Source organism: Sparus aurata, chromosome 17 (genome assembly GCF_900880675.1).
Source record: "Sparus aurata chromosome 17, fSpaAur1.1, whole genome shotgun sequence".
NCBI lineage: Eukaryota > Metazoa > Chordata > Actinopteri > Spariformes > Sparidae > Sparus > Sparus aurata.
Window position 1 is genome coordinate 15,063,992 of NC_044203.1, and position 17,810 is coordinate 15,081,801.

The following is a 17,810-nucleotide window of genomic DNA, read 5'->3' on the forward strand; positions in this document are numbered from 1 at the left end:
ATTTGTTCTGCTGTAGCTCCAAAAACAAAATCAAAATTAAGAACTTGATTACAGCTATTTAAAGTCTTTAAAGTCTACAGTTAAAATGCTGCTTTATTTATTTTGTCTTCATGCTGGCAAGTAAGTGAGTTAGCATACGTACACTAAATGTAGTGCAAAAAATTTAAACAAATACGTTGCTTACGTGTTTTCTGCTCAATTTCCCAATGATCACAACGGATCGGGACAGAGAACTACACCAATTAAGATGCATATCAGGAAGCTGTCAACAAGCGTCTTTGCTTCAACATATTCTGACTGTTCTCTTCAGGTCTGGCTTTGTTTGGTCTTTGATTAAAGAGAAACAACATGGCGTATGTGGACACGGGTATAATTCACACAAAAGCTCACAGAGGGTCATGCAAGGACAGTCTGGTGTGTCCATTAAATTTTCCACCCTGTGGTTTGAGAGGCGAAGGGCCCAATGTTGGAGCACGTTGATCAGATAGGGCCACCCATGGAGGATGCAACCTGTTGCGTGACCATTCATCAGTTGTTTTGAAGGACTCTTGATGGGTGTGGGGCTTTGTGACAGAGCAACATTACAGCGCTAATGTGGAATGTGAAATGGAGTATGTGTGTTTACGTGAGGGGGTTACACTGTATATATGTGTGTGCTTGTGCATGCCAGCATGAATGATTACATTCATACATGCATGCATATGTGTGCGCACATGTATGCGTATGTATGTGCCTGTCAGTGATAATAATAGCAGATGAACTGTCTCAACAGTGAGGCCAACGAGGTCAAAAATATCCTAACAGTAGACTTGGGGACAGTTAGCGTGTGTTGGGTTACTTTGTGTTTGTGTGTGTGTGTGTGTGTGTGTGTGTGTGTGTGTGTGTGTGTGTTATAATGAACATGTGTGGGTGTAGGATGTATGTAAAAGACTTTTATGTTAAAAGTCTTAGTCTTAACAATGTGTGTGTGAAAAGGGGGGGCCTTGAAGAGGCTAGCTAAGGATAAGGAGACACATGGCTGACCCAGTTCCTTTGTTCTCTACTTTGTCCTGCTAACCTACTGAAATCTAGGTTTTCTTCAGCACTTACCTACATATACAGATATGTTTAAATACAATGAGAGCTATTTATTAGGGCTGTGACTACCATTACTTTCATTGTGGATTTATCTGTTGATTGTTTTCTTGATTAGCTGATTACTTGTTTGGTCTATAAAATGTCTGAAAATGGATTTTAAAAATGTCAATAACTGCTTTCCAAAGGTCACGACGGTTCTCAAATGTCTTCATTAGTCCACATTCCAAAGAAATGAAGTATAAGTATAGTCAACTTAAGCTGCCGATTGCAAGTTAGCTCAGGTTCGGAGCTCAGAGCACAGGGGAAACTGTTGGTGTGTACATTGCTAGCACAGGAGCTTTGACCCAGATGGGCCGGGGCGAGCTATTAAGCACACTAAATATTGCAACACAATACAGAAACGTTATAACATCAAAACTGTTATTTCTCAATTGTGTTTTCAACCACAGTTCTTACATATAAGTACATAATTTGTACTTGACAAATGACTTAAATAATTGCTCAATCATCAGTTCTTTACCAATTATTTCACCCCTAATGTGTAAAATATAAATAAAGTTATTAAATTACATATATACAGTCTATTTGCAAATAATAATCTCAATAGTTGTTTAATCATTTAAAGCAAAACACTCGCCAAAAAGCAACCAAGGCTTTATTTGGGACTGAATATGAGTCAAACCTTCGTGTAAAAGCATAATTACGACGAAAGAGGCACTTTTAAGATTTACCGTAGTTTCGGTTTTGGGCACGTTAATTCTGAACGGGAGAGCTAGGGGCATGATACGCTAGCATCAAATGTATTCTATTTTTAGAAAACTAAGAAGGCTCGACACAACATGAAACTTTGCTCGTAGCATCACCAGGGTCTCTACTCATGAACAAGAGCATTGAGAACATTGTTTGTGCACACAGAGTTTATGAAAAAGAAGGTTTTTGAACTACTCACGTTAGCTGCTGCATCTCCTGCGCGTCGCCGTCATGGCAGACAACAAGTGTCGATCCCTGAGTGCGACCTGACAGGCACGCTTGAGGAGCGGTTCACCATTACATTCCTGCCTGTCAGGTCGCACTCGGGGATCAACACTTTTTGCCTGCCATGACGGCGACGCACAGGTGATGCAGCAGCTAACGTGAGTTAAAATAGCGATTTTGATGCTAGCCTATCATGCCCCTAGCTCTCCCGTTCAAAATTAACGTGCCCAAAACTGAAACTACGGTAAATCTTAAAAGTGCCTCTTTCGTCGTAACAATGCTTTTACACGAAGGTTTGACTCATATTCAATCCCAAATAAATTGAGAGTTTCGCTTTAATAGAGCCGGAACTATAAGGGGTTTTTAAGCTTCAACTGAGACATCAGAGGCTCGACTGTTACAGTGTTACTGAGCAGTCTCTTTACTTTAAAGGTAATACAAGGTAATCAGATTACATTTATATGCTATGTGTATATTACGAGGTATTCACTGATTGCTTTCTAATTATAATCCCCAACATATCAGTAATTACCTCTCTAACATTTCGATTGACTTATTATGCGTTTGCTTCAAATCCATACGCTTAGAGGAATCCTAACACACACACACGCACACGGGTACAGCCACAAACAGTTTGAGACTGACACAAACATACACTTGCTTCATTTGTTGGTCCCATCTGTCCTGGCTGTCCTCATACACAATATGTTTTGACAGCTTCAAGTGCAAACAGATCCTGTCCTACATAGGCTGCATTGCAGGGTGATGTGTTACCCTATTCCAAGCCCCTAACTCACACTTTCAGCATCTTCACGGTCAGTGAGTAAGAATAGAAAGCTTACAGTGTCAACCTAAATACATTTCAGTCAGCATAACCACAGCATACATACAAAAAAATAAATAAATAAATATATATATATATTATTCATATCTAGGTTAACTACTTAACAGTGTGTCAAAAGCATTTTCTATTGCATCACAGAATTAGAGTTTATACTTTCTACAGTATACAGGGACACAACAGACAACCGTTATTCACATGTTATCATGTGAAAGCACTGCTGATGATCAATTCTGATGTATCCAAAACTATTGATTTACACTTAGGTAAATCACTCAAATCAATATGGTTATATTACAACTTTTTGCCAATTGCATTAGCTGTGGCACAAATTAAGAGAAACCGCGTTGGATGAGAGATGAACGAAGGAAGGTCTGCCTCTTTGCTTTGGCAGCAGAAGTCTCCTTTTTCTCTGCTTTCAACTGGTTAAAACAAATGTTTTTTTACAGTGAAGCCATGTGGCAAATGGGTAAACATTCATCTCTACATCCTTCCAGAACCTTTACTGACACCTTCCCTCTGGAAAATCCCAGTTACATTCCCTCTTTCTGTCTTTGGACTGCTTTTCAAATTGTACACTCCCTTGTCCCTCCTCATGTTTTGTAGCAGATGCTAAGCCTATATAATCACATATATAATAGGGACTAGCAGCAATGAAACCAGCAAAGGTATGGCAGACCTCCTTTGTTTATATGGTTAAGTGGAAGCTGTATTCATTAGATGAAGCTGTGACCAGTCCAGTATCGTAAAAGAGACAAAACAGAGTGTGTGTAGCAAAAAGAAAAGCTGATATCACAAGGGAACAGAAATAGAGAGAAAAAAAGACGAAACACGAACAGAAGTGAAGAAAGAGAAACAATTACAGGAACACTCATTACTGAACACAGATCCAGTAGCAACTTGTGTTTTGTCTGGCTGATTGAACCAGAGCTTTGCATTAGAGCAGATTAAAGTGAGCTACCATCAGAGACAACTACGGGACTAATGGGTGGCTGTGAAAAACAAGCCTCCCTCTGCAGCCAACGCTCTATTTTTGCACAGTGACAGATCATCAGGAAGAAAAACGTAGCCAGCTCGATCAATCAAGAAGCCGCACAGACACGGGCAGGAATGCACCGTGCACAAAAAGTAATTCCTACACTGATGAGTGGACATGATAACATAAAATAAATACAGAGATAGATAACTGGATGTATTTTTTTTTAAGCCAATACAGATAACCGATAATTATTGGCTTATCAGGGCTTATTCCAATGAGACAACCAATAATTTCACATTTTTATATTTGAAAAAACAATTATGTTGTAGTTTATTGTAGTGTATTACAGGAAATATTTATCGTCTATAATGATATTATAGCCAATAATGAGTCGAAAACAGAGCATTAATGTATTTACATACACTGTTCTGTGCATGCCAACATGTGCATACAACAGCCATTGCAGACATAAGAACATGTAGTTTGGATCAAAGTACTAAAACTTAATTACTAGAGTAAAAACTGCCATAATCAGGATCTGATCAAAAACTGAAAAACTGTCTGGATCATCTTGAAGAAGTCTTTGTCTGATCTGACAACTGGATTTCTCTTGAGAAATCTAATCTGATACAGTTGCAACAGTGTCTCTGCTGCCATGGTTCATTTGTGTTCCTTGAACCAAGACACAGTCATCAAATTTTAATTCCCACATAAGGGTTCACTTCAGCACACAGATGTGATGCGAATTACGACTTTCTCCAAATGTCTTTCCTCTCCCCTCTGGCTTGTATCAACCTTCACTGGCTTCAGGTTTCATACTTTTGCTGTGTTTTGGTATTGGACCTTGTCTGATTGGCTACGTTATACATCATAAAAAAAGAATCCTACATATGTGTAATGCTGCCAATCATTGCCTGGGCAGTCCAGGGAGGTTGGTTAGTTTTTGGTGACAGGAGTTCAAATATGTCCATTGAAATGAAATATGGGGGCAGTAAAAGTGCAATAAAAATTTAAAGGGTATGTTTAGCTTTAGGTAATCTATTTTAAAACATCTGTAAAATGTTCCTTCCAGCCTGCTTACTGCCACTGATCTTATTATTCCTTAACCTTCTGCTCTTTAATGCTGTCTGTCCTCTGTTGAACCTTTCCCTCATGGCATCCTCCTTCTGCAAGGTGAGGGTGGTGCTCAGGGCCAACCAGATTTCATGCTGTTCTGCATTTTTGAAACATGATCCCAAAGCTCATGCATTGTTAATGTTGCACAACCCATTTACACACATGTAAAACCCTTACAAGACCTGATGTTACTCTACTCTGAATTTCTGTCTCCCTCCGTGACCCTCTAAGTCGCTTAGTTTCCTCGTTTGCACTTTATGCTCTCTCTCCCTCTCTGCTTCAGTTATTCTCTCTTTATCTTTCAGTGTTCCTGCACTCACAACACACGAGCACAAACATACTTACTCAAGAAGCACCTTCTGTTGCTGAGCAGTGAAGCAGAAAGCTCAGAATTTCTCTGAACTCCTTTATCACAACAGCCAATGTAGACATGGCTTCCTTTCCAAACCACAATAACAGATTGCCTATCATTGCAGGAAAAAAAAAAAAACAAGTTTGTGTTTCTGTGAACTCAATGTTCCAAAACATAATTCAATTTGGTGCTGTTCTCATAAAGACACACAGAGATTGTTGATTGTTAAGCTGCAGAAACAAAACTGTAAACTTGACTGTGACTCCATGACAACAGCGGTGAAATGTGGAAACATCTGATTCTCCTACAGTCTAAGATGCCTTTACAGTCTCCCTGGAATACTGTGTCATCTGTTTTTGGTGTCACTGCTGCTCCTATTCTGACTGCTGAATATAGCAACCTGCCCCTTAGACATCAAAAAGGTCAAACATCTACTTTCATAACTGCAAATGAAACAAGATCTTAAATGAGGGTGTTAAAGTTCTTGTTATAACACCCTGACATCAATCTATACTGTGTAAAAGTTGCATAACTACCATATGTGAATGACTGCATACAATGATATTAATGGTCAATCACTCTGGTTAGTAAAAAGAAACAAAGGGCTATCGACTATCTGCAGTCTATTACTTTTCGGTTTTTACAAAACTCTCTCTTACAACTTTCAAAGAGCCAATGCAATAGCTTGTCCCTTTTAAAAGCTATAAAAGACAACTACTCAACTTCCCTCCCTTGTAGCGTTTCCCTGTGGCATTACTGCTGGCGCCATTGTCAGAAAAGACAGCGTTAGCAACATGGCTACCAGTAGCAGCCTGGCTACTGTCCAAAGCAAAACACAACCATAAGGATCCTAATTTGATCTAGAAACTGCATTCTTAGTACTATGAAAAAAAGACAGAGTAAAAAACTTGGTTGGTTGTAAAAACAACAGGGGAACAAACACTGGTGCTCTCCATTGAGTGAATGAATGTGCATTCACTCTTGTTTGCACCCTCTGTGCCTCTTCCATCAACAAGGTTCTTTTCCCTTTGCAGTGTAGAATCTCCACAGCTATTCCAGTTGCTCCGCGGTTACCTGGGTTTATTACACGGCTCTTCTTAATGCTGTAAATTGCTCCATTCACTTGAATGTGTCTTCCCAACGGTCGGCGGTCAATTATTTTCGTATAATTGACCGCTGCTGAGCATATTTGACCGTCGTCAAGGAAAGCGGCCTTTTTGCATCTGATTCACGTATTTCGTAGCACTCCGCGCTCTAAAATCTTTGTTCCGCAAGATTTTCCGGTCACTTATCACCCCAGCGTCTTCGGTTGCTAAGCGACGAGCTGATCTGTAGTCTACTTCATATCGGAAAAAACGTACTCCTAGGCCACTAGTATGGATGAGTTTCACATTAACTTTAACATTTTTGGAAAATACAGTGATTTCAACTCTTGGCAAAAGGCTGAGTTGTCGTCACTGGTCAAGAAAAGAAAAGAAAAAGAGAGGAAAGCAGCGAAGAGGGAGAGGCGAAATGGCGTTGGTTTGGCGAACTATATTTCTCTGTTGAAAAACACCATGAACGGTAACAAATAAATTGTAAAAAGACACACTGTGTCAAGTTTTTTTTCGTGTTGGCAAGTAACCATGTAATAAGCGGGATAATGTATAGAACGGCGGTCATTATCGGGAAAATAAGTCCCTTCAGGACGAATCAGACCCCTCCGCTTCGCTTCGATACATTATCCTTTACATAGTGACCAGGAAAACCTATGCCTTACGAATGATTTGGTTGCCATTGGTAGTCACATTACATTTGCTTTGTAATTCAACATAAATTTTTCCGGGGAACGATCCAGCCTTGTGGCAGACTAAATAGTATAGTGAAAGCGAGGTTTATATGAAGCAAATCTATGCGCGGACATTGTCCTTTTTCTACATTCTTCAAACAGTTCTTCAATTACGCTGTGCAATCAGGATTTATTTCAAGATGATAAGTTTTAGTTTTAAAAAGTTGTCTACGGCCAGCTGAGGAAGCACTCAAGTCAGAATTTATCTTAATCAAAAAAGATTTGCTTCACTGTCTCTGAGAAATTAGGGCACTCAGATAATCAAATCACTATAAAGTCAATGAAAAATGGACAAATAGTCTTTAATTACTGAAGACTTTAAAAATTTATCATTTGTGACAGACAGAGGTCGCCCTAAAACGCAGCCTGGCTGTGATCAACATTTCCACAGTTGACTATAAAGAGTTTCTGACCCTCCTAATTTTGTCAGTGATGGTAATCTAACTATGGTCCTCCCATGATTCAAATGACCTCCCGTGGTGAACTCTGCCCCTCCAAAGGCTGTTTGAAGTATTTAGCTTCGTTATAACAATCTCATCATCCTTATAGCTCATATCATGATGTCAATGTCCATTACTGGGTCACAATTAGTTGACCACCTAAGCTTGTTCGGCACAGAGGGAAGTCTATAATGAGGACTGTCATCATAGAGAGCTGTCCTCAGATAACCTGCTATCATGTGCCTGATCGTGCTCTACTGTATCACAAAACTCACACACATATACAAACAGACTCATACTGTATATTGTAACATAAAGTGCGCTAGGCTGTAACACAAGGCAACATGCAGTAGATTCGAGAAAGTGTGTTAGTGCCCACCAAGTCTGACTCAGCACAGTCAAGAGAAAAAAAAATGAACAAAAACAAAGTGTACATTTGCTGATAAATTGTGTGTGAGTTCTGCCAGGCGAACTGGCCCTCTGCCAGCCCATCCCTTGTGGACAAACCTGTATCTGAGCTATTATCTTTCAAAAGTATAGCGTGACAGCTGTTTCACTGGAGCTTAAAACTTTTTAAAGACGATGTGCTCCTCTAAAGATGAGCAAAACTTAGCCCATGAGTGTAGCTTAAAACCGCCTCAGGCAAGCATGCTAAACCTCATGTAAATGTGAAAGTGCAACTTGGATTCTGACTTTGACCTGATTTGCTTCGACATGTACAATTGTTCCACGGATTCAAGTCATGCAGAATTCTTTAATGCCAATGCCCCTGAAAAAATTATCATGATAAGACCTGGCTGCTATAACACCCCTTCACTGGCATGAAACTAAGTCCTTACTAATCACATTCAGACAACAAACACAGGCCAGGCATGCTGCTAATCTTTGAACACCCAGTGCCTATGTTGTGTCCTCAACTGTCTCACATATGCAACTTTTGAAACAATATCAATCAATCAATCAATCAATCAATCAATAATTTAATCTAAGGATGCACCGACATATTGTATCAGTATCACCAACATTCACCTTTTTGACTGCCATCAGCAACTCACTAACAGCAGTGAATGATTAGCTAGTTCTGTCACATACATTTTTATCATAATGATGGGTGCTGGAACATTATATTTAGTAGGTAGAAGGAGTTTTAGAGAAAAATCGACTTGTCAGTATCAAAACCACTCGACACTTTTCTATAGAATAAAGTTTCTTAGATTTTTGCAGGGTACAGTAATAAGTGACATCATAATGCATAATAATAGGCCATTCAGAGCTTTTGAGATGGCCTTCTAACAACACAAGGTTAACATAACTTTATTTGTAGTTGGAGAAATGCTTTTAAACAATCATCCTTTTAGTTATACCATATTAAATAAACAGAATTTGGGGTATTAAGGGATGGAAAGGCAAGCAGCCACATTTTTACTTTATCTACGGCTCACACACGCTTGCTGGGGGCTTTATACAATTTCTGGGGTTTAGTAAGATTTGTAAACTGCCTCTAAGAGTAATACATAGAACTGCAAACTCACGTCACCCTAGGTTGGTCCTGGCTAGCTCAGTAAACTCTTTTCTAGCTGTATTTGAGATGGTTATCAACAACAATTGATCTGTGCTATTGATTGAAAATAAAAAATAAAAGTCTCCTGTGATTAATTGACTATTTGACTATCTTATGGGATTAGACCGAAAAAAATGTATACAGAATTTGTGAATGCCCTTGTAGTTTAGTTAGGCTTTTGAAGCTGTTTGTTTGAAAAAGTTTTATTTTTCATGAAAACATAAAGGACTGAATGGCTTGTGGACTGTTTAGTTATTTTTGTATAATGAAGATTTCTTTGTTTCCCTGGCATAAATGGGTAATAATTAAAAACGGAAACAAAGTAAACGACAACAACAACAAAAAAATCATCAGCTTCGGTGTCAGCAAAAAAAAAATTGCTACGGGGGTAAAACAAATAGTTAATCAGAACATCGGCATTGACCCAGAACTTCTGTATCGTGCCTCCCTAACTCCAAATTTCCATCCAACTATTCATCGAATAATCTAGGCCTGTACGGTGACTGCTAAAATGTCAAAAAAGCACATTAAATTAACATATTAGCGCCACTTACTACAGATTTGTGGCTCTTCTGATGAAAATCATGTCTTAAATCAATGTCTTCAATCTCTCTGCTCAAAAAGCAACCATAGATAACAGAGTGGTGAAACATGAGAGGTGTCGTGCACCAGAGCATGGCCTTGCAGTGTGCGGATGGAATTTATACATGAGACTTTGTTTGCTCAGACAGTATAACGGTTCAGGGCAGGCATAAAAGCGAGACTGAGAAATGCATCGTTAGACCAGTCATCAGGTCCTCAGATGACCTCCCAACTCCTGCTCTGTGAAGCTCCCCTTGTGACTCCCAGCGGTGTCTCAGCTCTGCTCTCCATCATAACTCTTAAACTGGCGGACAGATACATTACTGTCTTCCTCTGCACTACTACAATTGGTAGGGCTAAAAACAATCACGGCACTTATAAGGAGCTTCTTGAAAGACTCACAATGAACTGCTAATGTTTGCACTCGTCTCGCCACAGAACAACATCCGATATATTTTCTGCTCCTCTATGCACAGTTCAATTTGGTTAATTAAGCTAAAGAGGATAACACTCTCCTCGCCATCCTGAGAATAAAATTTCCTCTCGATAACATCCATAAAAAACACCAGCTCCTCCAAATAAACAAAAGTTATTATCAGAGGGAGGGAGGAAGGATGTTGGTTGCTAAACAACATTTCCCAGCATGCTGCCATAACACTATAATGAGACTGCAGGGAGCTGGTGCTCCAATGTAGACAATACAGGTCACCCTGACCTCGAGGAGACAAATCTCACGCCAAAACACTTGGAGGAAAGGCTGCTTCAAACAGATTACAGATTTCAGATGTACCACTTCAGGCCAATCTTGAGAGCTGCGGGATTTCAGTATTGTACATAATGTAGAAGAAGAAGCTTTTCGAAAATGAAAAATCTGGGTTGTGTCATCATTATAATCCCAGTTACACATTATACTTATAACTAAAATTATTTATGAGGGGCTCTGTTTTCAAATAAGTGGCATCATTTCATTGACATGTCTAACAGAGCAGCACACACAAATTAAAAACAGCCCTTTAAACTACTCACCTCATAGCCCTCGAAGTTAGTGTGTGCCATACTGGGTGTTGGGACCTGGGGTAGCGCAGGGGCCCTCCTCTTCTTGGTCTCAGCCTTTGGAGACATCCTTGGTATGCTCATGACCGACTGAGACTGGCCCAAGGTGCTGGGCCTGTCCTCTACGCTGGGGACCCCTGACGCTGTTGTCAGACCCTGTGGGTGATGTCAAAAATAAAGGGGGTGAGGTCAGACTTAGAAATATCAATGTAAGTTATAAAGCATTAAGGACGTTTTGCTTTAAAGTGTTGCGTTGGCGCCACCCATAGCTGAAATTAGGGGTGGTGAAAAAAATCGATAATCGATTAATCTCGATTATAATATTGACGATTATGTATCAATTATTAAATTTCCAAAGATCGATTTTTAAAAATGTTTTTTTATTATTTTTATTTTAATACAAACTGGAGTCCTCCTCTTACTGGCTTCCGCTAAATGCTTTCTGTGCAAGAGTCCCTCAACTCTGCTCACAGGGTAGCAATAACCTGCGATGCCTGGACATCCAGAGCTACAGTCTCATACGTGACCATTACACCTCCTTATGTCAGCAGTTAATGGAAGCTAATGTCCTACGCACTTCAGACGAGAGCTATGGATGATAGCCACACAAGCGCAAATATGTGTGAGTTTCTCAAAGCAACGGCAGACGAGTGGGGAATAGAGAAACATGCCCTGGTTCTCGTCACCGACAATGCTTCTAACATGAGTCCGGCTGCTGAACTTGGCAACTTTCTTTTAACAGTGAAAGACTACATTTAACACAAAGTAAAAAATAATAATTTGGATATTACAGTTACACGATACAATATTGAAGGTGCTGTGAGGTGTTACTCAAAAGAGAAGTAAAATAATTCCGCAGCTGACTGATGTTAAATGGAAGATCAATAATCGTTAATAATTGAAAATCGAATTGATAATCGTTAACAACCGAAAATCGATTAAATCGAGACTTCAATAATCGGAATCGAATCGAATCGATTCGGGAAATTGGGCTGATTAACCACCCCTAGCTGAAATGCCATCATATTTTCAAGGGTCACGCTGAGTGATCTCTGCCTCTAAAAAGGACATTTGCACAATTAAGCTTTGTTATAACAATCTCATCATCCTTGTAGCTTATGTTATTATATCAATGTCAATAACTGTGTCTTTAAAATCACAAGCATTCAGAGAATAACAAAACAAACAAGTAATCTGGATAGGAAAACCCATGACAGAAAATGTTGGCAGTTATGCAAAAGCACGCAACTATGCACATACTCTGCGTGCCAGCAATGCACACATTTCGGAAGTTATGGTCCTTTTTTCTGTCACAACAGTCTATTTGACCAAGTTGAAAGCGCAACCGCATTTTCAAAGGGTGGCTGCTCCAGACAAAAGCATTGGAACAAAAATGGTTTTCACCTTCTGATCAAAGAAAGCCCAAAGTGCTCCTGAAAATCTGAATCTCCCCATGGCTCAGCTTGGTACAGAGCCCTGGCACAACAGGGGGAACCAAACCACGACCCACATCCCCATGATTTAAGAAAAGAAAAGTGTTTAAAAGCAGATTAATTGATGCGTTCAGACAATGCCTGGATACAGCATAAAAGCAGAACAAAACGGAACATAAAGTTCAGGTCATTAGAATTAATTGGACCCAAGGTTAGAACATCTCACAGTGGGGAGGGATGGGAAAAAGAACAGTGCTTCTGAAAAAAGGCCTTTAGGGGAGCAGTCCAGTTGGCATGTCTGCAACTTTTTTTTCACATTGGAGACATTTCCCATATGAAAAAACATGTTTTGTTGTTCTACTGTTGAGGAATTTTTGATTCTTAGAGCGAGGAAATTAATATTTCATTGGGGAACCTGTTGCCTTACACTAAACTTTAAGAGACAGAGGGATTGCAAGATACATTTATGCATTAACACAAGACACTATACGTTTACAGCAGAATAAATGATGGTATAAAATATTCAATAAATATATTCAGTCAGCTTTCCTCTGTGCTGTGTGACTGACAGGGGTAAGAGCAGGGCAACAAAAAAGGAAATGTTGAAAGGGAATGACTTATGTGATTTCTGTTTCGAATCCATAAAGAAGGAGCTCGTTTTCACCTCACAAAAATGTTCAAAGGGGAAAATTCACATGAACTCTGCCTGACTTTTTCACCTGCTCTCTTCTGCTCTTTTCCTCTGGTAAACAATCTGAAATATGTCAAAATAGTGAGAGATGAAACTGTAACAAACGCACTGCAGCATTCAAGTCAGCAGCTTAAAAGGAACCTCTTGAACTTCTGCATAATGCAGGGAAGATGGCTTACATACTGTATCTCCAGGGAGTGCCTTTTAGTGCTTAAAAGACTGATCTTACTACAAACCACCCATGCAAATCTAAAACTGACAGTCTCAGTCTCCAGCGACATAGCAAAATGTCAGAATCCCTTCCTAATAATCACGCTGAAAGTTAGTTTTACTTCAGCGTAAAGAAGAATCCTCCTACACAAGTTTGAATTTAAAACACACATTGCTCTGACTACACTGAGAGGTGTGAGATTAATGACAACTTGCAGCTTTTCTATGCATTAAGAATACCTTAGCTAAACATGTGCATACAAAATATATGCGATTTAAAATGATATGCATAATATATAACAATTTTGGATGTATGACAGGGTTTTAAGGAATTACTTAACATTGGGCTGAAAAGAAGTGTTTCACTGCCCTCTCTGGTTAAACGTTATATGTCTGTTTCACCTCTGACCACACCCATTATCACTGCTGGTTCAGTGTGATCAAAAGTGTGCTCTTTTGTATCTCTGCTATCATGGTCAACTGATATGCAGATGTCTTGTATGGTATTGTATTTTCTAAAGAAACTTGTCACTCCAGTTTTCAAAGGAAAGGAAGTATATTACTCTTGATATTCCACAATGACCCATACACAGATGACAGCTCAGCAGCTTTCACCAAATGTGTTATACCATTTGAGATTGGTATAATACTGTTTATTGCACCAAAACGTGTTTTTAGTGAAAGGTTACATATCACTATAAATGTGAATGTGTGTTACTCATAGAAAATAGCTTGGAGGAGCTTTGTGGTCATTAGCTGAACACATTTGTGTGTCGTACATTAATATCTATTTACTTAAAAATGCAATCATCATCCGTGCTTGGAGGAATAAAATCATCCAAACTGTCCTTGACAACTGCAAATTTGTGCAAAATCTTTTCTGTATAATCATGTTAATTGATGGTAAAATGACTGAGTATGAGTGGTATTGGAGCTTTGAGGTCTCCTGTAACTGCCCTTTCATTACTGTGATTAGGATGTTGGTACATATAGGGTGACCTATACATTTTATAAAACACTTTCACTGTTGTGCTTTAGAGTGGGAACAAATTCCAGTTTGAGAATATCCTTTAAAGCCAAATATTGCTACTCTGAGATACTTGTGTTATTTAGACTAACAGACAGATGTCTTTTAAAATTAAAAAAAGGGGGACAAAACAAGCGCATTTCCCTTTTTTAAGTCAGTTTGATTCAGAATCAGCCTTGCTCTCCAACATGAAGCTCTGAGCATAATATTGTTTTAAGACCACACACACTGACACACACACGGTAGTTTGGCCCCTAATGAACAATTAGAGATAAGAGGCTGGGCTTTTAGTGCTAATGTAACCTAGGTAGGGTAATCTGATGCCTTCAGGCTGATAACACTGTGTGTCTATATGTGTGTGTGTTTGCTTGTGTGCAGAAATGCATGTGTGTGGTCTGATAACAGGCCCTATCTGAGGAACAATAATATCAGAGAGAGAAAGCCCCGCTGCATTAAAGCCCACTGGAAAGCGCCACATGGCTGAGAAATGGAAATATGAAAAAATATAAATAAGCTACCACTGTCCAACTTTCACTGTCTTGTGTTAAATGTATTCTACGTTTTCACAGCAAAGCAAATGCCATATTCTGTCTATATTAGTTTGATGTTTAATTCATATTATGCTGCCATGTGTTGTTCTTTGTCATTTCCCTGCCTGAAGATGTGCAGTCAGAAGCATCTGATGCAAATATTAACAAAAGGATCTTAAAAGAGAAGGATGATGAAGAAGTTGATCCAGAAGCTTTGTGCTTGGTGGGCCACTGAAGCGAACCAGAGTGAGTGTTTTCTCAGATAATCCAATCAAACGCCATATTGATCTGAGGTGAGCCACTGTGGCTGCTGCTGAACTGAGCTTCATGGCTTTAAAATCAAATTAACATGATTGAGTTACAGACATAACAGGTAGAGAGCTGCTTAGTGCAGTGTCTAAGTGTATGTCTGGTTTACTTAACATGGATCTACACTCCACACACGTACACTGGAGTTTGTAGGGAGTTAATATATTTGTTAAAAAAACATGTACAATTTTACTTGTTAATTTTTTTTTTACAAATCCATTGTTCAAGCTTTATTTTCAGCTGATTAACATCTTTTCAAATCTCCTCACCTAACTACCTGGTCAAAGCTACAAATAAAATTAAAAAAAAAAAAAAACACCGTATAGCACTGTTCCCTATAACCATCAATTAGTCAGTGGTCATTTGTAGGAAAGAAAAGACAGTTGGGGCAACATTGTAAATGATCCCCTTTGGACCTGTGAGCACTGGGACTGCTGACTGGAGACAGTTGCTGCCCCCTGGAGGAACTCCGTTCACATTACCTCAACTCAGCTGTACAGGAGCAAAAAAGGTTCACTTTATTCATTGAATTAAAGTTGCAGAACCATCAACCACTTAAAATTTCAGGAAAATTTAAGAGCATCCAGGATCACGCTTGTGAGGCTGATTCAGGCTGATAAGCTTGGATGATGTTGGCATAGTCAGCCAGTATTCGTGCGACCTGACACACCCAATCGACATCTCTCAAAAGTCCAATACAGACACCATCTCTGATGTGCCACTTTAGTGTTTTATCACAAGCTGCCATGACCACTGGATATATGAGACATACAGAATATATTTTAAACAGAGGAAACATTTAAATTACACATCAGACTAGTGCTATATCAGCAACCATGCAAGAATTAGACACAAAATGGACGCAAAAACAGGAACCCTCTAAGCAATGTCATGAGACCCAATACTAGTACTATTCACTTTGTGTTGTTTGTGCTGGTTTGTATTGTACTGTACAGGTGTTCCTGTTATTCTGTCCACCCATAGTATATGATTGGAATGCGTCAGAGATGAGTTGAGGTGAGATCACAAGAAAACAAGATCCCACTTTGATTTCACTCATCACATCTGGACATTGTCAGATGTGTAAGTAATACTTACATCGGATTGTGTGTCTGTATATTGGATTACATTATCATCACAGTCATCCATGTCCATAGATGTTGTCTCTGTCTGCAAACGGAAGGCACAGCTAACATGCAGCATTCAACTGTTCAGCCATGCATCTAGCCCGCCTTAGCTAACAGTCTGAATAAGTGCGAATGCACGCACCACTCAAGGTTAGTTTGTAACATTTTGTATAACTTAATTTTTCTTATGGAACATCACTGCTAGAGCTTGTGGACAGTTATCATGACATTAATTCTGCTCTTAATTTGTTGATTTCAATGTAAAATTGTTTATGAATGACTCTGATAACACAACGTAACAAGATAACTAGAGGACACACAAAACAGCAAAATATATCTGGAGTCCTACCTTAGCTTTCCTCCTGCTGAACTGGAAAATACTCAGGAGGCCTTTCTTCTCTGCTCTGCCCAAACTGGTTGTGCTGGAGCAGATGGAGTCTACAAAAAGAAACCAAAGAGGAAGAGGAGGGGGAGAGGAGTATGAAATGATAGTGTCACTGCTTTGTTAATTCAGAGTAAAAGTCAGGGTTATTCTAGGAAAAAGATAATGAGGAATTAATTGAGTGACAAATTATCCTGGCATGCATGGGTTAATTAGGCTACTAACATAATTGAGAGTTGGATTGCAATGACAGCAGAATACTTTGGAGATGCAGTGCACTCTCACATGTGCGCCAGTCTGGTTTAAACAAAAATGAAACGTTATCCCATCGGTTTTCATTCACAATGAACTGACTTAGTGTCCTCAGCAGAGGGCGCTGTAGCTTTATTTTTCTCACGGACCATCTAACTTCATGAACCTTCACAGTCTATGAAGCAGTAAGTACGAGCGTGTCATGATAACACTTTTGGCTTAAGGACAGGAAGGGGAAGGTAAACTAGGCATTTAAAATAAATCACAGAGCTGTACTAGCGGGTTATTTTTGTAAAAAGCAATGGCAATCTATGTTTATAATAAGTATCAAAATTACTGTGACATAAAACCAACACATTTTTTCTTTGCATTTCTTCGCAGATGGATGAATAAAACAAGCAAACATGCATATCCAACACTATTAAAAAGCAGGGTTAATAAGTGAGCAGCAGTACATTGGGTTAGAGAGCTGGTTTGGTTAAAACAAGCAACACTAAGACAGACAAGACTTTTCATGACTAATACCTGAATAGTTAAGAGCAGGGGCAGAAGCCATTTTAGGCTGGAGAACTGGAAAACATGACAAGGTTTTAAAAAATCATGAAATCACATGTGGATAACTGACCTGCATCAGATAGAATCAATAAATCTCTTATTAGCACCTCCGCAACACCACAACACAGCTGGTAGAGTTTAACCACAGGAAGAAACTCTGATAAATTGTAGTAACTACATAATCTGTAGATTATCCATAATAAACCAGGTGATGTGTCCTTGACAATAACAACTAAAGGTTACAAAACATAACCATTACGTAATGGTATCTGACCATAAAAAGTACACAATGCTCTAGATGTTCTTTCATGGCCGTAAACCACAAGCGTTTCCTCTAAGATGACATTCTGTGACAAGGACAATATCTTTATATATCAGTGGGTGTGGGCTGCTACCATGGTAATGGACCATATTATCAGATCAGAGAAGATTATTCAACTTCCTTCCACATCAGGGATAACATATTACTGATTACTCTAACCCTAGGGGC

The 17,810-nt window shown here is 39.2% G+C and overlaps 1 protein-coding gene across 7 annotated transcripts in view; it reads right to left on the bottom strand.

The window, feature by feature from the left end:
- The window catches only part of cobl (cordon-bleu WH2 repeat protein), a 59,273-nt gene that overhangs the window by 20,348 nt on the left and 21,115 nt on the right, over positions 1-17,810 (bottom strand). For 4 of the 7 annotated variants that reach the window (XM_030393991.1, XM_030393984.1, XM_030393987.1 and 1 more), the window contains 4 exons: positions 17,291-17,335; positions 16,481-16,569; positions 16,103-16,174; positions 10,778-10,960 (listed from right to left, as the gene is read on the bottom strand). In XM_030393991.1, the coding sequence (XP_030249851.1) occupies positions 10,778-10,960; positions 16,103-16,174; positions 16,481-16,569; positions 17,291-17,335 (389 nt within the window). The remainder of the gene's footprint in view (positions 1-10,777; positions 10,961-16,102; positions 16,175-16,480; positions 16,570-17,290; positions 17,336-17,810) is intronic. The other 3 variants (XM_030393988.1, XM_030393989.1, XM_030393990.1) reach the window with 3 other exon arrangements.